Source organism: Falco naumanni, chromosome 16, assembly GCF_017639655.2.
Source record: "Falco naumanni isolate bFalNau1 chromosome 16, bFalNau1.pat, whole genome shotgun sequence".
In the NCBI taxonomy this organism is placed as follows: domain Eukaryota; kingdom Metazoa; phylum Chordata; class Aves; order Falconiformes; family Falconidae; genus Falco; species Falco naumanni.
Window position 1 is genome coordinate 5,186,922 of NC_054069.1, and position 24,048 is coordinate 5,210,969.

General features: G+C 56.5%; 1 protein-coding gene across 6 annotated transcripts in view; it reads right to left on the reverse strand.

The window, feature by feature from the left end:
• Positions 1 to 8,451: 8,451 nt before the first annotated feature.
• IGSF9B (immunoglobulin superfamily member 9B) overlaps positions 8,452 to 24,048 on the reverse strand; it is a 39,674-nt gene continuing 24,077 nt past the window's right edge. For 3 of the 6 annotated variants that reach the window (XM_040616297.1, XM_040616295.1, XM_040616300.1), the window contains 7 exons: positions 23,387 to 23,613; positions 23,153 to 23,237; positions 21,580 to 21,741; positions 20,788 to 20,833; positions 17,812 to 19,437; positions 9,113 to 9,234; positions 8,452 to 8,799 (listed from right to left, as the gene is read on the reverse strand). In XM_040616297.1, coding sequence (XP_040472231.1) covers positions 8,576 to 8,799; positions 9,113 to 9,234; positions 17,812 to 19,437; positions 20,788 to 20,833; positions 21,580 to 21,741; positions 23,153 to 23,237; positions 23,387 to 23,613 — 2,492 coding nt within the window. In that variant the 3' untranslated portion in view covers positions 8,452 to 8,575. The other 3 variants (XR_005831259.1, XM_040616299.1, XM_040616298.1) reach the window with 3 other exon arrangements.

The following is a 24,048-nucleotide window of genomic DNA, read 5'->3' on the forward strand; positions in this document are numbered from 1 at the left end:
CCCCCCAGCCCACCCCTAGCAATACCCCAAAGCCCCACCGGCTGGGGGGCAATGCAGCCCCCAACCCGGACACCAACTGGCGAGAAACCTCATCCCTTCTCTTTCTCCTCACATCCTTTTTTTTTTTTTTTTTTTTTTTAAACATATAAAATACTCACTTATGTATTTACCGCTAATAAATGCAAGTTAGTCCCATCAAACATGCTTTGCTTCGATATCAAGAATTGGTGCTGAACAAATCTTGGCTTGATATTAGAAACATCCCCCCCCCCACCACCCTCCCTCCTCCCCCCCCCCTCGACGAAGAAGACAGAAATATCATGGAAAATACAGGTGACACCTACGGAGGACACGGTGCCGCTGCGAGGGGGCCAGCTCCCGGGCATTACATTCGTGCCTCAGCCCACCAGGGACGTGGCATGACAACGGTGGGGGACCCCTGCCCAGCCCCAGAGGGATGGAAGCACCCAGGGGCTGTGCCACCATCCCCCACCTCGCTGCAGGGACATCTGAGCCCCAAAACCAGCATCTGGGTTCCCCACAGGGCCAAGGACTGCAGGACCCAGCCTGAGGGGAGCAGGAGCACCCCTCGCTAATGCCCAAAGGCAATCCTCAAATCCCACCACAAGGAAGGCGGAGGGGATGGTTTGCCACTCCCAGGCATCACTAGGTACCAAAACTGGCTCTTCTTCCACCGACTGTTTGTGGGGAAGGGGGCAAGGGGGGCCGGCGGGTCCGTACTGCTTTGCAGAAGAAGCCCCAAGCATCCCCGACCCCTTCCCCACCATGCCGGGGCTCGATGCGGTTTCACCCATGGGGGCAGGGAGAGCCCCGCATCCCACCGTGGTACCCAGCCGGGTACCGGCAGCCTCCACACCCCCACTAAAACCCTGACGGTCAGAGACCTTTTCCTTGCTGTAGAGGTATTGACGTGCCTACAGAGAAGGTGTCCCGCTCCGGCTGGGTGCGAGGACCCCACCGTGGCCACCCAGGTGGCTCCGCAGGGCTCCACAAGCCATAGGAGGTTTTCATAAACCCGAAGGATTTATGACGGTGGCGAGGACAAGTGGCCGATGGCACCTGGCGAGGTAGCAGCGTGGGGAGCCCGTCCCCGCAGCGTGTCCCCCCGTTCCGTGCCACCCCCAGCCGGGTTGCAACCAGCCTTATCCTTCCCACTGAAAATTGCACCCTTGGAGTTGAAATTCATCTTATTTCTCTGAAAAAAAAAAATATAATAATAACCCCAAGCAAGACACAGCCCACAGCGGAACCACCACCACCTCGCCGCAGCACCGGGCAAGCCAGCAGCAAACGGGGCACCTGGGCTCCCCCCATCCCTGGGCTTTTCTCCCTTTTCCATTTTATTTATTTTTTTTTTCCCCGCTATTGAAACAGCAACACGACAGCAAACAGCAGCGATGCCGAGCCGGTGGTGGGACGGCAGCCAGAGCTGGCGGACACCCCCGGAGCCCTGCGAGCCCCCCAGCCTTGCCCAGCCCTCCTCTCCCTCGCCACCGTATTGCTCAAACAGCACTAGGCATGGATACAAAAATAAAACAGCTATGTGACTTAGATATATATAATTTTTTTTATATATATATATATTTGTATATATATTTTTGTCTATTTATAGGTGGATGGAGAAGCAGAGAAGCCGAAGCGCAATATAATGTAAAAATACTCGCTCTGCTCCCACTGTTCAGACTCTCCCCACCTCTGACAGCCTCTCTCATGCTGCACAGAAGTTTCTGACACCTATTACTAAGGAATTATTTTAAATATTTATTCTCCCCCCCTTCTAAAATAGAAAGTAAATATATATTTGTTTAATTTTATATACAATGCAGTTTCAATACACCAATATCATTTCTTTAGAGATACTGGGGCTCACTTCTCAAGTATTTTTTTTTTTTTTTTTTCAAATGTAAGTGCTGGGGGGGAGGGGGTGGACATCAGAGGAGCTTTCAGACCACAGGACTGCCTTGTCCCCCTGGGAAGATGGGCACCCCCCCTTTGCAGCCCTCTTGGTCCCCTGTAACCTCAGGAGAACAAGAACAAAAGCCCCCCTGGGAGAGAAATTGTCATTTTGATGGTAAAGCAAAAATGTGAGCAAACTCTCCTCCCCAGGGGATGCCAGCCCCTCTGTACCACATGTCCCACCCCACTGCAACCAGTATAAAAGTCCTTAGCTACCCACTACAGTGCATGCTTTCGACATCTGAACCCCCTAAGCCTGGACCAGCCTGTCTGCCCCCCGCTTCTCTTGCCCACCCCCTCCCCAGGTACGGTCCTTCATCCATCCATGCACGTATCAAAAGACACCCAGAGCCCTGGGGATGGGGGATGCTCATCCGCACGTGTCCTGAGGTCACCCAGCGCCGCCGGGCAAGTCACCTACTGCCACACGAATGAGGAGGAACAGACAGCTTAGACGGCACAAACCTGCTGGGCCAAAACACATATAAACATGGAAAACCGGGAAAACACAGCACCGGGTGGCTCCCGCTCATCCCAGTCACCCACGGGAACAGGCTCCTGTCGCCAGTGCCGTTCCAGAAACTTCCACGCACCAGCCCTCGCCACGCGGGGATGTACAGACTGATGGAAATGAAGGTCATGGCTGAGTTTCTCCAGGCACCTGAGTGTCTCCAGCAGGTGATAGAGCTCAGCCGTCACCTCCAACAGGAACAACTCGCGCTCCCCAGCAAACACCGGGAGAGAGGAGTAAAGATACTCAGCAAAATTACAAATAAAACCCCAAACTAAGCCAAAGGGGGGAAATGGGAGTAAACAGCCTGTTTTCTTCGGGGGTTGCCCCATGCCCGGACAGCATGGGGATGGGCTCCTGGGGAGCGGCGGGCATCCAGCAAGGAATCTGGCCGCCCCCATGCCCAGCACCAGTACACATTGCCAGTACCAGCTCTGGCATCAATGGGGAATGAATCCCCTCTATGCTTCGGATCCTAAAAGTCCTGCTAATGAGGGTTAAAAAAAAAAAAAAAAAAAAAGCACAACCCAAGGACGTTGTGAATAACATCTCGCCCCACCGAGGAGCCACTGCTGGGACCGGCTGGCACAGCCGGCGCCGTGTTCCTCAGCCCAAGGGACAAATTTAGCCGTATCCCTCTCATCCCTTCTGACTCATGCTTTTCTGGGAAGAACAGATGCAAAGCAAAATGCTTTCACATGAGTAACCGGAGAGCAGCATCTAGAGGGACTTCAAGGGAAGGGTTTCTGCGTGGAGGTGCTTTTTCTTTAACTGATCGCACCAGAGATGAGGCAACGTGACATCTCTTCCCCATGTCATGCCCCATCGGACACTCAAAGGAGAGGACCTGTCACTCCTGCTCCTCAATATCACAGCTCGGGGTGAGTCATAGACAATGAACAAAAAAAAAAAAAAAAAAAAGAGGGGATAATAAAAAAATAAGTGATCTGGTTGTGTGCAGCGGGGATGCAGCGCCTGTCGTGCCTGCCGTGGGGCAGCTGTGCCTTTCCATTCCCCAGTCCCCCCAGGCTCCAGCTGCTCCCAGCCCCCTGCCCGGCTTCATCCATCCCAACCCCCCCCTCCACCGCAGCTCTAAACACTCTCCCCTAGAGACAAACATAACCCCCGACATGCAAATCTACTGGACTTCTGCATAGCTATCTATCTTTGTCCTACACTTCTCTATGTATTTATATCTCATATATACAGTGCGTTTTACTCCGGTTCCTTGAAAAGATTTCCTTCCACAAAAAGCATTGACTCGGGCAGCCTGGGGCCACGGCGAGCCCACGCGGGACATGTGGAAATCCCTAAAGCTGGCAGCCGGTCCAGCCTCACCGAAAAATACCCCCAGCCAAGAACTACAGCTGAAATCAACCCCAAACTCAGCAAACTCCCCAACCGACATCGCTGCCTGAGGCAGGAGGAGAAACCACAGCCCCAGGCAGATTTCATCCTAGCACAAACGGCAAGGTAAGGAGCAGCGAGAAGTCTCAAATACGTGCGCTGTGCCCGGGTGCCACGAGACATGACAAAGCCCTGCCGAGCACAAACCCTGAGCCCTCACAGCCCTGCAGGTAGGTGCAGCAAAGCCGTTATTCTCTCTATATTCCCTTTATTTATTTATATATCCGAACACCATCACCTCCAGCCTTCCTCCAAAGCGGCTGGTCCTGAACCCGCTGACAAGGAGACAAACCCCAGACCAACCGCCTGGAAGCCACCAGTGACCAAAACCAGCCTCCAAGTCGCAAGTGACCGACGCACAACAGCAGCGGCGAGCATCCCACCGCATCCCACCCTGGGAAAGCCATCGCCCGCTCGCACCAGCGCTCCCCACCACCCCCAGGAGCCTGCGGGGACAGTTCCCTGCTTGGGGGGCACCCGGCAAGCCCACCAACTGTGCCAGTGTGTCCCAGCCCCGGTTCATACTGGTCTGTGGCACAGCTGGGAAGAGACCACGGGACCCTCCAGCTCCCCCCATCCTACAAAACCATCGCTCCAAGTGCCTGTGGGTGCAGTCAGTGGCTGGCACCGAAGCGGGGCCCCCAGGAGCCAGCCCTAAATGCTCCTCTCTCCCCACTTACACCAACTTGCATTTTCCTTCACGTCAACATTGCAAAACCAAAACATCAGTGGGCTTGCACAGCAAAGTCACCTTACAAATACGTGGCCGACTGCTCAGCAGCTGCAGCTGGGAAAGCAGGCAAAGCCTTTCCCTGCCCCGCCGCCTGCCTGCAAGGAGGCAGCACGGGGCTGATGGAGAGCATGCGAGGCATGGCTCCCCACGACCACCCCCTCTCTCTGAGGGACCTCAGCGATGTGATGTCCCCGTACCTACCTCTCCGCGTCCCCTCCCCTGGCTCGGGGCGGCTGGCTCCTGTAACCCCCACAGTGGTGCGAAAGCGGCGCTGGAGCATCCCCACTGCAGCCACCTCGCAGGCAGAGGCACCTGCAAGGACCACTCAAAGCTGGGATGGTGCCCGCTGCGCTGACACCTCGGGGGAGCCCAGGGACAAATATTCTTGTGATTCAGAGGCATTTTGTCACCATGGCCGGGGATTTGCCAAGGGACCTAATGAAACACGTCACGTTCACAATGCGCAAGGAGGAATCATACGCTTACTGATAAAGCAAGAGCCGTCTACCTCAGACAAGCTTACAAAATAAGAGAGTTTGGCCCAGGAAGATAAAAATCAAGATATATTTTGCAGCATGAAAGAAAAAAAAATAATAATGAAGCAGCAGCAGCAGCAGCTGTGTTTGCAAACCACCAAAGCGAAACGAAGTTCAAACAGGGATGAAATGGGGGAAGCGTTTGGCATCGTCTGACACAGCTTCGATGTCCCAGGTCCGCGGGAGGAGAGAGGAGCGACCCCCTGAAGGGCATGGAAACCAGAGGGTTGGGAGAAGCGAGGAGGTTGCCAAAGCAAGAGGCGAGCCCGTCTGCCAAAGCACAGCCCGAGTCTATCAGAAGGTAACTCGGTCTAGCGGGGAAAGGAGTTAAGGATGGTTTTAGGGAAGAGCCGCTTCCATGAGGCGCCCGGGCGGGATTTCCCACTCCAGCAGCGTGGCAGGTACACGGCTGAAAGAGAGAGGGCTGCCGCTCCAGCCTCTAAAGGGCGAAGACCATGAAAAGCAGGGGGCCCAGCGGCTCAAAACACCTGCAAAAGGAAAACAACTCTCAAAAGACTGACCCAGCAAGCCAGCGCGCTCCGTCAACCTTCCCTGCACTCCGAGTCCTCTAGAGCTCCTTAAGATGGGACAGGGGCACAGTCCTGAGGTAGCGACCTCAAGAGCCTGAAGACAGCGCCTTGCCCATACAAACGGGCATCGTAAATAGTTTGGAAAGCACTCAAACGAGAAAACAACCTTCTGTGAGAGAGGTTGAGGCAACGAGAGCGAAAGGAAGAGCAAGTCAGCCGTGGCACGGCCAGCACAAAGCCTCCACGCCTCCCCCCAGCCGGGGCGTCCCCCAGCCCCGATTGTCACCTGTCCGTCGGGGCAGCCCGGCTCGCCACACCGCTGACGTTACCGGCGAGCTGAAGTGAGCCAGGCAGAGTTTTCCCCGCTGCCGAGCGGGCGAATGGCATTAAATCAATTCAGATCCGAGCAGATTCTAGGGAAATCCCTAAAACACACTCAAACAAAAGAAATTCGCAGTCATACTGTTAGCGAAGTTGAATTCTCACTTCGATAGTTGAGGTTCTTACATCAGGTCTCTCGTCACGTACTCAATAAAAAGCCCTGGTGCAGGCTGGAAAGAGAGGGGCGCTTCTACAAGACACCCCCCCCCCCCTTCCCGAGACAAACCTGCTCACGGTTTGAAGACCACCTACACGAAGTTGTTAAAGCTCGGAAATATCTCGTTCACGATTTAGAGGATTCATTGTCAAGTGGTTCAAACCAAAGTCAGGGCTTTGAGATTGGAAAAGACGCGGTGCTCTGCTTTTCGTGGTTGCAGGTTTCCAAGCATCCCGCTGGAAAAGGAAGCACGACCTCTAAAACCAGATGCTTCTGGGCAGAGGGATAAATGGGCTCCGACCTAAAAACTGCCCGGGAGCGTGGCGTGGTCGGGGTGCCGCATCCCGACCGGCCGGCTGAGAGCTCACGTCTTTCTCCAAACATCTAAGCCCTTTGAGGTTCAACCAGCAGCAAGAGCAATAACCAAGGCAAAGCAGAATTAAAGGCGAGATTACAGAGAATCTCTTGGCAATTCTACCTGGGAATAAACAAAAGTTTAGTATGCAAATGGAGAGCCTGGGGCAAAAAACATGCCTACAGGCTCTTCAATTCTCCTGACGCTTCTTCTACAGCCTGAATCCACTCAAAGCAAGAATATCCACGTGAAACACTCAGAATTTTATTCCCAGGCAGGCTGGAGGGTTTAGCACTTTACCGCAGAGGAAGAAGTGTGCAAACCTGGATGCAGTGGTTGATTTTACCACTTAAAAAAAAAAAAAAAAAAAGAAATCTCTAAATATTTTAAAGGTAGGAATCACTTGGTATTAGCACTCAGCATTTACATAGCACTTGCAGTCTGTATGTGACCAAGTGCTTGTCCAAAGTGCTCAAATATGACTTTATCCCCATTTTACAGATGGGAGAACTGAGGCACAGAGAGGTTGAGTGACTTGCCCAAGGCCACGCAGTCAGAGAGTGGAGGCAGAGCAGGAAAGCAAGCCCAGCTGTTCTCGGAGCAGGCTACACCTTTCCTGCTAAAAACCAACAACCACAAAAAAACCAAACAAACAACAAAAAAAAAGGCCTATGCAATCCAGAAAACCACCGGCCGCTAAACCTACCCTAAGCATTTTGAAGAGGAAATACATTCTGGTGAAGAGTTAGAACAGCATTACCGGGAGGGGAACAGCAGGTCTCCTCGGATGGGGCAAAGGGAGGGACACGACCCCGGCGGGTGTCACAGCCTACACGGCTGGGCTGGAGCAAGAGAAAGAAGGGGAAAACAGTGAAACCAGCAGCAACGCATTTTAAGGTGACACGAAACGCTGGGCTTAGCTTTGCACAGTCGCTCCGAGGAGCCATCCATCTCCATCCGCAGAGCTGGGGATTTTTCCAGCCCCTCTTGCCCGGGCTCAGCATCTGCCGACGGAGGCTTTGGGGACCACGCAGCCAAACCCCCTTTGCTCACACACCTGTGGCAGCATCTCCCCGTTTTGCAGTTACGAATAAAGATGACAAACGTTACCGTAGTAAGAAATCACATTACTACACAGCACTGAAGAACATTTGCCAGCGATATACGGAGCGTCAGGCAGAATTAATCAAAACCACCCTCAGCAAAGCTGACACACACCGTATCTGGGGGGAAAACACCCTCAGATGAAAACAGTCCCGCACCTGCGTGCTCACACGGAGTTGAGCACGCACTAGGTTCAAATGCATTTGCAAAGATTTCTCACATCTCGGACTGATTTGAAGGCTCGGGGTCTTTCTGGGTTTCCCTTTCAGAGACAGGTAAGGAAAGATGCCACGGATGGTTTTGTTGCTGTTATCTTCACATAAAAGGAGGCTGGGAAGGGGGACGCAGGGAGGTTTTCACAATTACAGCTTTCCTGGGATTATTTGGTCATGTTTTTATCATAATCAGATTCATGGGATTACCAGTTCCCGTCTGGGCTGTTAGTTTCTTGTCAATTAATTACACCCTGTGTCATTTAATTTCTTCCGGCGATTGAGGGCCAGCTGCTCAATTCCACACTTTCTCCCTACTCGCGTGCTACGGAAGCAGATGTTATCAGCTCCACCTATGCCTTTTAAGCCTAGAGATCTTTCCCGAAACCGAGGTGCAAAACGCCACCCTTCCCACCCCACCGAAGCCACCTGGGTTGGGGGCGGGGGGAGAAGCAGATCCAAGGAGCATCCAGCCCCAGGCATCCTCCCCGTCCCCCACAACCTGCCCCAGGGTCCCCCCCAGCTCATCCTCACCACGAGCCCCGAACCCCCCAGCGGAGGCAGCAGTGTGGGGGTGCCCCCCCCCCTCTTCCCCGTAGCCTCCGTCCCCCGGCGGCACGATGTCGGCTCCCTCCACCCCCTCCTGTTTAACCTTCTCGAGCTGGCGCTAGGCTAAAGCAACGTGGCGTGCCCGCCGGTGTCGTCGTGGTCCACGCTGTTGAGAATGGCCGTCTGGTCTTCGGGGAGCTGCCGGTGGCAGAGGTCGTCCTTCAGCGCCGAGAGGCGGGCAAAGGGGTCCTGACGAGGGTGTCTCTTCTTCTTGCGGAGGCAGACAGCTTCGTCAGGCCACAGTACCTGAGAGCTGGGAAGTTGCTGAACCTGGGAGGCAGAGCCGTCTGCAGGGGGAGAGAAGGCAGATGGGGCCGCTTGGCGAGAAGGGAGAGCACTGCGCATCGCGGGAGGTCAAATTAACGCTCAAAAATCAAATCCGAAACAGATCACTAGAGATGGGAGAGGCACGCAAGGGGATAACTCCCTTTGGAGCAGGGGAGGGACAGCCATCCCTTCGGGGGGACAAGGGGCGAGGGCAGCATCCCGCCACAGGCTTGGAGACCCCCCCGGTGCTGAGGCTGGCAGGGACGTGCCCGAGCTCGGCCCACGGTGGGACAGAGGGGATGCTCTTGGGGACCACAGGGTCCTCACACTCACTGGGTTGTTTTCTGGATTTCGAGGAGCCCTTGGATGACTTTTTGGGCTTCTTTATCCGCTGGTATTTCAGTGCTTCGAGCCTCTCAGGTGCAGCAGCATCCTCGGACGGAGATGGACGTTTTCTAGGAAGGAAAAGCAGACAGGTGCCATCAGTGGCTCTCAGCCACACTTGGGACTCTGGACGTCCCCAGTGAGGGATTGGTCGACCCCAGCCAGCTCTGCCATGGAAAAGGAAAAGGTGAGAAACCCAGGGCCGAGGGATCGGGGCCAGCCAGGCATGCCGGAGCGCGGGGTGGAGGAAGCGAGGCGCCCGCACGTGCTGCTCTGCGGGGTCCCCGCCGTCCCCCTGCGCCTCCTCCACATCGCCGAGCAGTGCCACGGGTCCCGCCGGCCACGTCCAACGCCCACCCGGCAAGAGAGCCGCCGGCACCCCAGCTCACCTGCCTGCCATGCCAGCACCGCTAAACAAAAAAAGGACGGGGCAGATCCTATGTCCGATAAGGCTTTTCTGGGAAGTGGTGGGAAACCCCTTGGGATGGAAAGAGAGGAAGAGACAGGCAGAAGCGGCACAGCAGCATCGACATGGGCACCATGAGCCACCTGGGGTGGACAACACCGGCACCACAAGCACCAGGGAGGCAGGATCCTGCCCACCCTGCTCCCGCAGCCAAAAAAACCAGGGGCCACACGACAGACAGGGACACGAAGGGCACACGCCGACACAGCCAGGAGCAGTACCTCGTACCCAGGTCCCTGCTATAGGCGACAATAGAAACGCAACAGCATGGGAGCATCTACTCCGCTCACACCGAGCGGCTGGGAGCTGGGTTTTCCTGCCCTGTGGTACAGGACATTGAGATGAAAACACTGACAAGGTTGGATTGTGAGGGACAAGGAGGGGGTTTGCAATGGGGTCTTTCCTGCAGGACAGCCAGCAGTTGTAAGCACTACTTTTCCAGCTTTAGCCCCTGAGTAACTCTTCTACAAGAATCAGCTCATGGTTAAGTGGTGTCCCCTTTGCAAAGGGATTTTTTTAGTTGGGTTTTTTTTTTTTTTTTTCTTCACTGTACCTGTTTTTCCAATCCAAGGGCTGGAAAGCATGACTGCTGTAGGGAACAGAGGAAAACCTTTTCCTTAGGACAGCGGTCATCCAGCTCTCATCTATAACACATCACAGCATCCCCCCCTCTTGCTGCTTTCTCATTTCCTTCCCTCTCTCCATTTTACATTCACAACCCTCCAAGCTGCACCAACGCTTAATGCCACAGAAGGCTGAGGCTGCAGGTAACGACCTGGGATCAAGCCAAGTCGCCATCGAGCAACCTGCATACGAGGCATCCAGAGGCGACAGGAGAAGCACCCACAAAGCACCTTTCATTGCAATAAAGCCAACGCTCGAAGCCAGGCTCCAGAGAGGATGGATTTAAACCAGCACACCTCTAACAGGCCTGTCCTACCCTTCAAAGGAGGAGATGACGCTCTTCTGCTCTCACAACTTGGTCACCAAAGGTCAGCGACCCAACCTTTTCAAAACAGCCACGGAGGGAACAGCGCTGATGGCAGCTCCTGCATCTTCAGGCGTCTGTGACTGGGGCAGGGATCAGCCACGGGCTCCTCACAAGGCACCAGGATGGGCAGGCAGAGGAGCCGCCTCAGCTGGCTGCAAGGAGGCAGCACCAGTGCATTCAGACCCCTGCTTTCACCCAAGAGCCGTGGATGAAGTCAGCCTGGTCTGTCAGTAAGCTGCAACCCCCCGAGCACTGCAAAACCGCCGAGGGTGCTGGCAGGAGCAGCAGTGAACGGGCGAGCACACGGGCACAGAGCCCCAGCATATCCACCGAGGGTCAGTTTGGAGCTTCTCATCTCCCCTGGGTTTCAGGTGGAGCCTCACCGGCCCTGAAGACACCCCGCAGGCTTTCCCCTGCAAGTCCCCACGCCTGCCACCGCTGCGGAGCGCGGCATGACAGCAACGCTCCACTCTGCGATCCCAAGCGGCTGCTGGAGCAGCGATACTTCAGCTGGAGTGGCACAGGCGAAGAGCTCCCGAGGGATTCTTCCCCTTGGGAAGCAGAAAGGGATGTTTTTGAAGACGTCTGTGATTGCGAAGCTTCTCAGTTCTGCTAGCAGCGTTGGAGAGCACCATGAAAAGCGCAATGTGAATTGATGAAGCAGCTGGGGCACAGCAGATGCAACAGAAGCCCAAACACTGGGTATAGAAAAGCCCCTTTTCATGTTTCCCATCGCAACAGAGACATCAAGGCGCGGATGCTCCTGGAGAGGCTCTGTTCCAGCTCTCAGCAGAGCAGCACATCAGCTGAAGATGAAGCAACTCGTTAGACAAGCTGATAGTCCTGCTGGCTGGATCCAAGCGAGAGCTTTCCCCGTAGGAAAGATGACATTTACACACCCATACGGTCGCAGTGCTTAAACGCCTTCTTTCCCAGTACAACCAGCCTCTCATGAGAAATGCTGCGAGCGGCAGCTCCCAGTTCTGTTGGGGCGCTGCCCACTGAGCTCCACCACCTCCACCACGCTGCACCCTGTGCACACAGCGGCTCAGAGAATGACCCCAGCGACCCAGAGGGGCCAGCAGCATGGCACCTCCCTGCAGTCATTCCCACTTGAAGGGTCAATAGCAGACTTTTCCCCATTTACATCCACCATTCTGTGATTTGTGCAACAGTTACATCCATGCAGGTGCTTGGCTAACGGTGACCTCAGCTGCTCCAGCCCCAGTCCATCTCCCACAGAGCTCACGTGTGCCAAGCCCTGGACATCAGCAAGCTCTGTGATCCTGCCACCGTCCTGCCCGTCGGCATCTGCCTTCCACCGCCTGTTTCCACCACCCGGATGACTTCGCTAATATTATTAAAGTTCAACTTGTAGAAGGCTCTTACTCTTTCCATATTTTTTTTTTCTTCTAAGACGATGCTACTGTGGCATGTTGACAAAATTAGACAGATTTACACAAGGGATTATGAGGAAATTGCCTGAAGCTCATTTCCACGAGTTCTCCGTAATTGGACTTGTATTTATACACACATACATAAACAGCAAGCGCACTGAACCCATGTGTCACCATAAATACTGTCTGACCTCTGGCAAGGAAGAGATACAGAGGAGGATGAAACGATGCTACTCACCAGCCAAATTTTATCTGCTCTACCCACCCTTTATTTCTTCACAGGATTCCAATTCTTTCAAATTAATTTTCATTTTAAGCTCAGCCAAAAGCCTCTTCCTGCCCCCAGAGTTAGCATTTTGGGCAGCTGCCCGTACATGACAGAGAGCTTGAACACCAACAGACGAGAGGTTCAGGGAGGTGGGTGAACTTCTAGAGACTTCAGTGTAGAGCCAAGCAAAGGAGCTTCAAGAAGCGCACATGAATTCCTGACGCAAGCCTCCTGCAAGCTGCCACAAACACCCAGAGCAGTAGTTTTCCTCAAGTCTTCAAAGGACAACCCTTCCGAACGAGCAAGGCTCTGAGCTGCGCAGAGAGAGGTGTACTGGAAAGGATGCCAGGGTACTGGGGGACCTCAGAGAGTCCCAGGATAGGAGGTAAGCAGGAGGGGAGAAGAGCTACGCAACCCAACAGGCATCTCAGCTGCTCTTCTTCAAACGTCTTCCCATGTACAAAGCAAAGATGTAAGGGAGAAGGCCCATGAGATCATCACTAACCTCTTCCCACCCAAAAGGGGGAATCCACATAAAGGAAAGGTCCAGGAGATTCAAGGGCACAATACACGTCTTTCACCTCGTGGAGGTCTCAACACACATTCCCTGCCTCCTCCCCTCCTTGAGTCAAGCCACACTGACATCCAGGAGTAGTCTGGACATGTCAGAGCATCCACTTGGACCAGTCAGAGCATCCACTTGGACCAGTCAGAGCATCCACTTGGACCAGTGCCCCCCATGTCTCAGCCACCGTGCCCTTCAGCCCTTCATCTTCCTCAGATGAAGAACTCAATTTGCCTACACGAGGCTCCATCCCAGGCTCAAGTCCTGTGTGGTCCCATGAGATGTCCTCCAAGTTGGAATTCCCCCTCCGCTCTGAGACAGCGCTGGCTGCTGCCTCCATCCCGGCATGCCATCGCGCATCACTTGAGATCCTTCGGCGCGAGAGGTGCTAGAGAAACACAGCGGTGACGGCCCCTTGCCCCAGAGCCGCTGCTGCTGCCAAGGCACCGTAACGAGGGAGGCAGGGGCTGGTCACAGCAGGAGCACACCAGAGAAGGGGGTCCCTTCTACAGGTCTGCAGACACCACAACTCATCTACACAACGGACTTCACCATGCTGACGAGAGAGGAGCGGGGCGGAGAGAGGGCGAGGGAAAAGGGGCCGGACTGGAGAGGAAGAGGGGGATACAGTCACGGGGAAGGGGAAGGGGAAAGAGGAAGAGAAATGAAAACCAGGAGTAAGAAAATATATAAGTAAATTAAAGAGACTGAAAAGAAAAAAATAATAATAATTAAGAAAGAAAAGAAAAACGCACTCAGACAAGCGAACTCACAACTTCTCCAAGCGGGAGGAGGCATGAAACACATGCAGAGGATCAGCACATGGACAGTCTTTAAAGGGGAACCTGTTTTCTTTCAAGCGGGGAGCGAGGGGTGCTCCTCCTCCCGCACGCCTGGCGCCGACATCCCTTCGTCACCCAACGCTACGCCGCAGCCAAGCCCCCGACCTCCCGGCGTCGGCAGCGCTGCCCCAGCAAGGGGGGGCCGGGGGGGGCCGCGCAGGGCAGGCTGCGGTGCCAAGGGACGGGGGAGCTTGGTGCCTTGTCTGTGGTTTTTGGGTTTCCCTCTGTAGGGAGACGACAGCCTCCTCTTCCCCGTGAGGAAACGCATCGCTGCGCGCCGCATCCAAAGAGAAGGAGATGGGAAAACTGCTCGTGCCGGCTCAGGAACGGCACTGTTTATCCCTGCCCGTCGGTAAAAGCTCCCTGACCTTCAGCCAGCAAAAGCCACCGTGCTGCAACCGCCACCGAGCCCCGCAAACTGCCTCTCCCTCTCCTCCTCTCAGTTTTTATTACTGCAGCACAGAAATCTGGCTGGCCTGGTATAAAATCCCTGTGCTCTGCACGCACTGACAATTTTATGACCCCGCATCATCAAGAAATTACTTGGCTGGGCTCTTTACAGGATTTCTCGCTTATTAAAGTGAGATTTATTCTTCTAGCTTCCCCTTTTTGGGGATGACGACTCTGGAGTCGCTTGGGCAACTCCCACCCCAAGCAGCATCTCTGAGTAGGGCGCACGGCTGCTCCTCAGCAAGCGTTCTGCTGGGCAACGTGATCCTGCTCCTGAAGCCCCCATCAGCACCCGACGCCCAGCACCGGATCAGGAGCCAGCCAGGATCTGTGCAAGAGCCACACCGAACTCAGGTGTGAGCCTGGACTCGCCTCTGCTGTTCTAAAGCCACGTTCACTCGTGTCCCTGAACACTCCCAGAGCAGGGAAGCGCCACAGAAAAAGAATAAAGAGCCACATCCTCAGTGAGGCTTCCCTGTTTCTCCAGAAGTCCGGCACAGCCCAGACCTCCCCTAGGCTTGGTGCTAGCTTTGCTCCTCGTGGGACGCTTTGCTCCTCGTGGGACACCCTGCCCTGGGATCAGCAGGGAAAACCAGAAGGTGATGGCCAAGCACCCAAGAGCTTTGGAGGCTGCAAGGCTTGAACCGGAGGGGTTTTGCCATGCCAAGAGGATGGCTCCTCCGTGGAGCACGCATCCTGCACCTGCTCCCAGCACGGGGACCCAACACTCCTTCCTCGCCTCTCCTGCTCTCCCCACCCCAGAACAACCCTCCAGGTCAGGTGGAGGAATTCGCTTTCTCCTGGAAATATCCACCTGGTTTCTCTAGGCATCCTATCCCTCTCTCGTGAGGCTCTTTTCCAGTCCAGCAAGGCTCCTCGGGCTGCTAGGAAAGCATCAGCCAGGACTTCAACTCTTCCCGTCCAAGGCAGCAAAGCTTCAGTTTTTGTAAGACCTGTCCTAAGGAAGCTTGGGCATGGCCAGGCCCTGGAACAGTCGCATCTGCAATCCCACCTCTCCCTTCATAACCAGCCTGGCTGACATTCCCTGGGGTTGGGAATGATTTATCCCGTTAGGCTTTAGCAGTTTTAGTGAGATTCTCTGCTTCTAAGGTCTGAAAACCATCTCCCGATGACCTCACCTCAGCTGTAGGGATGCCTATGGCTCCATCTAGGAAACCAGCCCCGTGAAGGCAGCTCAACAGGTATTTTCTTGGGAGACTCTTCCAAGATCTGCTTAGGGCTGTTTAATTACAGCTGGGTCAGAAGAAGTCTTAAAAGATTTCTCCAAGGAGTATTTCAGAGGCGGGGCGGCACGGTTTGCTATGACTACACTTGTGATGGGAATGATAAAACATCTCACCGGCAGCCTGGAACCGTAGTTACGCTGCCGCCAGCCATGGCATCCCACCCTGAGAGACAGACTTCTCCTGTTTTCCGTGATTGAGGAGAGTTGGGAAAAAGAAAACAGATCCAGGTACTGATGGGAACAAAATTCTCCACGGCCCGGACTGCATTCGGGGACTGACTTTCAGAGCCCCACTCCAAGCTGGTCGCTCCAGATGTGGCTGTTCTACCTGGCTCCAGGAGGTGGCCATGAGCTCCTCCTGGTTCAGATCATCTGGGACAACCCCACCTCCACACATACCTCCCTAACACCACGCAAGCCCTGCCAGGGCCGAGGCTGCCACGTGTCACCATCCCCCCAGGGAAGGGTGGCCACGGGGAGACCGCAGCTTGGCTCATCCCAAATCCCAACGCGAAGGCACGGCTGCCACCACCAGGCTTCTCCAGCCCCACCGCCTCCCCGAAGGCAAGGGAGCAGCGGCGTGCTGCTGGGAGGGGAAACCCAAAAGCCACAGAGACTGTGCGTCCAGAGGTGTTTCCTAGTGTTTTCGGATTCCTTATTCCCCTTTAAAGGAAGAGATGGTATTGGAAAAGCCCCTTCCATGTCCCCTCTCATGCCCCGCTCCCGGCCACCCTCCACAGCGCCCACACCATCCTTTCGGACATGGATCACCCTTACCTATTGAGCTGAGGAGAAGCTTGTCTCGACAACACTGCCCAGATAGCTGAGATTAATCAAAAACAAAGCAGTTATCAACACCCGCAAGGAGCCGAGCTCCGCAACACATCAGCACGTCAACAACTCCAAAGGAAAAAGGAGGGAAAGAAACCAAACCAAAACACAAACGAAACGAGGCTGGAGAAGAAAGGGGGAAAGAAACAGAAGAGAAAGGAAAAGAAGAAACGAAAACAATAATCAACAAAGCAAATGGAGACACTGCGTAAAAGCACGGACAACAGTGCTGCTCTAACACAAATCTCTCCTGGAGCTGCGTCTCCTCGGGGTGCCCCAGCTAGGAGACATGGACCTACGTCTACGTGCTTAATTGCCTCGCTCCGTAGCTGTGTTTTCCAGAGGCACACACACGTCCTTTCAGGCTCATCCAGCTCCTCTCCCTCCCCATCCTCTCCCCTGAGCCCTCCTTCCTTGCCCCTGCGCGCCCCAGCCGTGCCGTGCCGGAGGGGTTTTCTATGGCCATAACGCTTCCAGGTACCAGAGGGAGGGAGTGAAATGCGGAGGGCACTGCGGGGTGAAACGCTGCCTCCCCCCTCCCCGAAACACACGCCTCTTCTCCGTACGCCTCCGACCGCGCCGGCTCCACGGGGCCGGGAGCCCTGGCCCCCCGACTCCTCTCTGCCGCAAGCCGGAGAGGGGGGGTTCGACCCCGCCAGACAACAAGCCGAAATGAAGCGAGACGAAAGGATGGGACGAAAGCACGGCTACGGGGTCTGAGGTGCTGTGAAAGACTGAGAGAAAGAGGAGAAATACAGAGATAGAGAGAGAGAGAGAGAGAAGGAAAGAAAGAAAGAAAGAAAGAAAGAAAGAGGAAGAGAAAGAAAGAGAGACGCTTTTTGCCTGGAGCAACCCTGGTACCTGGAAAACCAGCCGCTACTGTCTAGTGCAGCCACATCCCTCTTTAGGGCAGGATCTGAGCGTGCCGGCAGCCTCCCGATCTCCGCTGGGGTTAGTTTATTTTTATTTTTCCTCCTCTCCTGACATGCTGCTGGTGTGGCTAAGTCCTTGATCTCTCCCTGCCCGCGTCCTGGGGCTGCAGCATCCCTTTTGCAGGTGGGGCGGTGACCATGATAGCTGTTTCTGTCATGCATTAAAGCTCTCTAGACTCCGCGGGAAGGAAGAGGAGGAAGACAGAGGCGCGGCGGCGGCGGCCCTAACGTTCGAAGAAAGCCAAGAGCCAGCAGCTAGAAGAGGAAACAACTGCCAGTGACACCAGGACACTTACCTACGCGAGCCGGGAGCCAGGCCTTTGCACGCCTGGTAGACGGCCCATAGCCCGAGTCACGGCGCTCTCAGGCTCCCAAGGGAGCAGCCGGGGAGGAGGCAAGCGTGCCGCCGGCACCGGGATGATCGCCTGCCTAAAACCCAGCTCTCCAGGGCAGCGGCCATGCAACCCGCGCCCGCGGCACCAGCCTCTTCCTAGCAAAGCCCGCGGGATTCCGTCTCCAAAAGGGATGCTGCAGCGTGCCCAGAGAGACCCTAAGAGTTGGGATGGCGATGGCGGGGAGGGAGTCAGAGGGAGCAGGTGAGGCAGGGCGGGGGAAGCCGGGGAGGGGGCCGGGGGGGCACCATGGGGCTCACGCACTTACCCCGTGGCGGCTACCGTGGTGGATGTCGGCTCTGGTTGGAGAATCTCCTCGCCGGCCCTCCTTGGAGAAGGGATGTCTCCGAAAACATCCATGGTGTCCACGGGCAGGGAGGAGCCCTGGGAGCCGGAGAAGCCGGTGGCCAGGGAGGCGAAGGTGGCGGTAGGTCGGTAGCTGGGGCTGCCCCCCTGGCTGCTCGGCGCGGGGGATCCCGTCGACGGCGTGGACTTGCGGGAGAAGCTGACCGCCGCGGGGGGCTGCAGGGTGATCTCCGACACCTCCGCCTGCTGGATGATGCCCGGCCGGGGCCGGGCACGGGCGGTCAGCTCCGGGGAGCTGTTGCGGGAGCTGAGGGGGCTTTGGGTCAGAGGAGAAAGCCTCGAAGGTTGTAGCACCACCTGATGTAAACTGGGCTCAGCCCTCCTGACCTGCCGAGGGCTGGGCCGAGGTCGGGGTTGGGGCTCGTACCACCTGGTGTCCAGGCTGAATGTGCTTGTGCCGCTGGGGCCGACGGGCTCGGACGGTTCGTGGTAAGGCAACACGGGTATGCCCATACCTTGGCTGGTATGTCTTAGCTGCCCTTGACATCCCATGGGTTGCATAGGTTTGTCCTGCCACTTGGTGGTGGTGGGCACAGAGGGTTGGCCCCTGCCGGGTGACTTGCCGGTCCAGCTCTTTGGTGCCTCCAGGGGCAAGATGCCCGGGTAGGACGCGGGGACCACCTGGAGGGAGGTGGGGGGTGGCCCTCGAGGAAGGCAGCCGGTGGGCTGGGTGCCCTCGGCCGCCTCGCAGGGCTGGAGCTGGTGGGGGAACGGCGCGGGGGCCAGCTCCAGGCTGCCGAAGGGGAACTCGGCCCTGCCCCAGGGCTCGGGGGACCGGCCCCCCGTGGGGGTCTGGGCCAGGGGCAGCGTGCTGTTGGAGGCGTTCTCCCCATTCTCCTCGGGGATGGTGGGGTGTCCAAAGGGCCCCTCGGGGGGCAGCGGTGGGGAGGACATGACTGAGCTCAGCGGGCTGACTTCTGGCATGTAGAAGGGCGGTGGGTCCACCTCCCCGGGGCTGCTGCTGCTGAGGTAACCGTAAAACTGGTGGTGGAAAGCCCGGGGGGCCGGCGGGCGGGCCTGGCCAGTGGCCTGCAGGGCGCCGGGACCCTCCAGCGCCCGGTGGAACCGGGGGCTGTATGCTGGTGGCTGAAGGTAGGACTCCTGGCTGGAGGAGAGAGGGGTGAGCTGGGCTTTCAGGGCGGTGACGGAGGTGGGGACGACGGGGTCGTCATTCTCCTCGTCCGACTGCCTGAACTCGGGGTACATGTCCGTCTCCTCCACGAAGGGGAAGCCCTCGATCCGCCGCGTCTTCAGGGAGGGCTCCATCTCCGCCGGGTCCATGACGAAGCGGCCATCCGGCCCGCGGCTGATGAGCTCGATGGGGGTGGTGGCCTCAGCTTCGGCCTCCGCCTTGGAGACGCTGTACTTCTTGCTGCTGATGGCTCGCTTGGTCTTCTTGTAAAGGGAGAGTTCCTTCTCCTTGGTGGGGCTCAGCATCCGCTTGGCCTGCGGGCCCTGGTCGTCAGAGGACTCCGAGGGCGGACGGAGCGTGCGGATGCTCTCAGGACTCACCTTGCCGGAAGACAACCTAGACCACAGGGGAGAAAAACCGAGAGAGGGGACAGTCACCCAGGGGAGGAAAGGAAATCTCGCCCAGAAGAACCACCGGCCGGATCCGGAAAACAAAGCACTACCAGCTCTCAAAAGAAGAACCACCGGGAGAAATTTGCGGAGGCGAACCAGGACAGCAGAGCCTTGCCCAGCCGCGGCACAGGCCAGAGGACCAGCAGCAGCGCACATCGTCCCCACTCCTCGGAAGCGGAGCTTGGCACACTTGGCATCCCCCCCGGGGCAGGCAGCTCACGCCAACACCTTGGAACAAGCTCCACCAACGCCTCACAACAAGCTCCGCAGCCCCAGCGGGACAAAAGACAGATCCAGAGCTCACTTCCAACTCCTTCAAAAGGTTTCCTACGTTCACCTGAGCTATCCAGACCCAGGAAAGCCCCCGAGAGGAGGGATGTCAGGCAAACGTCCCCTCCTGCAGAACTCAACATCTCACTTGGAGACACTGACAGATTCATTCCAGACCAACTTTTTCCCCCATTCTCAACACTCAAGGCTGACAGCCTCAAAAGGCAGACAGCATCGAAAAGTTCACTCATCCCTATCCAGAAAGCTTCGGACAGACAGCACCGAAAAGGAAAAAGTAGCAGATCCAACAGAGACAGCGCAGGCATGGTTATCTCAGTGCAACGGACGAACCGAAAAAATAGCAAAGATTAAAGATCCACCAGCACTGGGACATTTTACGACAGTCGAGGAGCCAAAGCACGAGGCATCCGCATGTCAGACCCTCACGCTCACATCGGGAAGGTGCCCCGCTGTAGCAGCTACACATGGTTTTGATGGGCTCTGCAAGGAGCTGCGGCTACTCCAGCACCACGAGCCACTACCTTTGGGCACATGTGGAAAGAGGCTTCAGCGGGGCACTCTCCGTGGGGAAAGAAAAGATACAGGTGTAAGATTCTCTGAATTTCCCCAAGAAAAGAGCCAGAGAACGACTCAAAAACTACACCGAGCTTGCACACAGGACTCCACAGGCAGCAGGCTAGCCCTTCTCCTAAGGAGCCCCTTCAAGCTGGGGGTGTAATTGAGTTCCAACAGTCAACTCCAGCTTTGGTCAACGTTCACAGATCCAGCGGGGTCATCTCTTAGCTTACGGTCTGCTGTGTTTTTTCCCTGCTGCTTTCTGCTCCAAAGCCCATTGGCCTCTTGTGAACTGTTGTGTTCCCTCAGGTTCAGGGAACGCCCCAAACAACTCATCAGAAGCAACCAAACAAGGTCAGACTTTTCCATTTGAGTCTTGCAACAACTGTAAGGAAGGTGGCACCTTGAAGACCCACAGCTTGGTGCTGCATCTAAGACAGATACTTACGGGGACTCCAAACTCTTCCTGCAGTGGGTTATCGAGAGAGGAGGGTCTGGAAGAGAATAAAAAGGGGAAAGAAGAGAAAACGCTAAGGAGGCGCAACACGACAGAGACAAGACAAACAACATCAAGACCACAAAAGACACTCAACAAGAAGCCAAGGTTTCATTGCTCCAGTGCTTTAATGGTTGCTGACAACAAACAGCTCCCGTCACAGGGTCCTGCCCATCCTGCTGCCGCAGCCTCGCAGGCTGGAGGAGAAGGAGCCGATTCCCCTGCCCTCTCCGGCTCCCCGGCCGCCCTTCTCCCTACCGGCCGCTCCGGCACGGCGGCCGCAGTCCCAGCTTTCAGCGAGCAGAGCGGCAGGGTCTCCTTTGCGGGGCTCTTCTCTAGCCTAGGGCGGCCGTCGGGCACTGCCCGCCGCGGGCTGGGCGGAAAGCAGCTGGAGAGCCCAGCTCCGGGGGGACCTCGAGGAGACAAGCGGTCCCCCCCATCTCTGGCCCAGAGGACACCCCAGCCCTAAGCCCCCAGCTCTAGGAGTTATCACCACGCCAGAGCGCTCCCTCGGAAATCCCAGGCTAGTTTCTCTGTCGCCTCGTCACCCACCCTGCCTCTCCCGCTCCCGACCACGGGCGCTTTCAGGCACAGCCGAGGGATGAAGTCAGGGCTTCACCTGAGGACGCGCACGGACGGAAGAAGAGACAGACAGGGAAGAAGGTTACCACCACAACACAACCAGGGGAGAGAAACGAGGAGGAAGCGGGAGGGAGGAAGGAAGCACACGGGGGATGGGCTCACCTTTCTTGCGCTTGAGCTTGCGTTTGCGTTGCTTGTTGACGAAGCAGGCGGCGAGTGTGCTGAAGAGGATGGCGGCAGCCAGGAAGCAGATGGTGGCAACGATGCCAGCCAGCACTGGGCGGGCTAGACCCTCGTCCGTCAGGTCAGGCTGAGGGAATACGTCTGGGGAGGGGGGGAAAAGCCCAACAATTAGGTGTTACGAATATACTCCTGCCTGCTGCCACCCCCAGGGACCTACGACAGTGTGCAGGCCACTGGTACTAGGAACAATAATCGCTAAGTAAAGGGTCTGCCTTCAGCCCAGCCCACCTAGGGAGAGCAGTCAGCGCAGCTGCAGGCCACTGCCAAGGGATTTAGCGACATCACACCACATAAACCTTTTGGCCTTCGCTGCTGGACACCCAGGGAAGAAGCTCCCAAGCCACAGGAATACACATTTATGTCTACGTGCACACAACTGCACCAAACCTGCAGTTATCTCCTGGCCAAACAACCCCCTGCAGCAGCACAAGGTATTTTGCCCTGTTTGTCCACGCTTCCTTCCAGCTTTGCAATGAAAAGTGGGCTCCAGACCCTCACAACACCTAACCACGAGCCCATCTGAACCGCCAGCAGAATTCTGCTGCGGCCATTTGCAGATGCCAACCCTGCCCACCGCAGGGCTCCTGCCCTGCATCCGCACGCGGCGTCAGCACCCATTCACCTGCCGGGATCCCCAGCCTTCAGCCTGCGAGGGCACAGCTGCCCGGGGTAGGGGCACGTGCCCTGTGGGTGCTGCCAAACCCCATCAGAAAAATGGTGCGAGACGAGCAAGGGCAGGCAAGCAGGCAGGCAAGCAGGCAGGCAAGCAGGCAGGCAAGCAGGCAGGCTCTCAGCACCGTGCTGGCACCACGTGGGGGCAGAGAGAGACCGCTGCATTCCTGCGCACAGCAGCGCTGGGTGGCTCCTCAGCTCTTCCACGAGAGCATCAACGCGAGCATCAACGCAAGGTTCCCCGCATCCCCATCTCCTCCTGCCACCCTCGCCTTCCCCATCGCAATCACCTCCCCTCCCCTGTCCCTTCCCCAAGGAGCATCCCTCCAAGCACCCAGGGTGCAGGGTACTGCAGCGTGTTGCAGTCTCCTGTTGCAAAGCTTTTTTTTTTTTCCTCCTTAGACTCTGCACTGCAGTGCTACGTTTCCCTCTCTGCACCTTTCATTCCCATTTGCCTGGTCCGAGCTTTGCTCTCCGGGCACCCTGCAGAGCCAAGATCCGCTGCCACTCTGCACCAGCAGACGCCCGACAAAACTGCGCTCGGCAGGAAGGACTAAATAGGACGGTTTGTCCTCGCCGGCTCCGAGTGCTGCTGGTCTGTTTGCATGGGGAGGCAGCACAGGGTTAGCAACGTGGCCAGGACACTGATCACAACTGCGCACCCATCAGCCCAGACCACAATCCGAGCGTTTCGGGCAAAAGCACAAAACCAGCCACCACTGCCATAAGCAAGCACTGATGCATGACTCCAGCACCAGCTCAAGCACCTGCAGAAGCAGAGATGCTCCCACAGCTGGGAGTAGAAGGAGCCACCCCTTACCTGTACTGGACACGCCAGCAACGTTGCTGGGTTCGCTGATGAGATCCTGCATGACTGCCAGGACCCGGAACTCATACCAGGTGTCCTGAAACACCAAGCACACCAGTCAGGACCCTCACTGCAGCCCAGCATCCTGAAGACCCCAGCACGGGGACTGAGCCACCCCAAAAGCTTCCCCAGAGCTGCAGCAGATGCCGCAACACCAGAGGTATGGCATGGGCAGGCCCTGCTTACCTGGGACAAGTCCTTGGCAAAAAACTCGCTCTCAGTCCCCAGGATGCCATCGTCCAAGATCTCCCACCTCTCCGCGACGCGGAACTCCATGATGTAGCGGTCGATGGGGAAGCTGTGGTTAGCGGGAGGAAGCCACGACAAGAGGACGCCTTGCTGTGTCCGGTTGGCTGTTAGGCACCTCGGTGGGGTAACCAACACCAGAGGCTCTGGAGTTGTTACAGGGAATGCTGGAGACAAAGCAGATGGGACAGGGACACCTTTGAGACGCAGCAGGGGGGAGCGCAGAGGACGCTCTCCCCATGTGTGCCCCATCAGCGGCAGATGGACCACCGCAGCAACGGCGGATCCCACCTTCCAGGAGTTTAGAGGACATCTCGGGCACGTGCTTTCTTATCTCAGAGATATGAAAGTGGCCTTCCAAAAAGCAGGGGACTAACGATGGCGTGGCTCCAGGAAAAGGGGCACAGCGTTACAAAACCTCCTGCTTCCTCCCACCTCCGCCTGAGACAGCTCCCAGGCAGGCACCAGCGCAAGGCCCTTTGTGATAGCTCCCACTCGGAGCTGCACGCAACTGATTTTGTGCTCTATTAATACCTCCTGACCCCAGCTGAACTTAAGGAAGATCTGAAAGGTGACTGGTACAGTACAGCTCTCCCACGCTG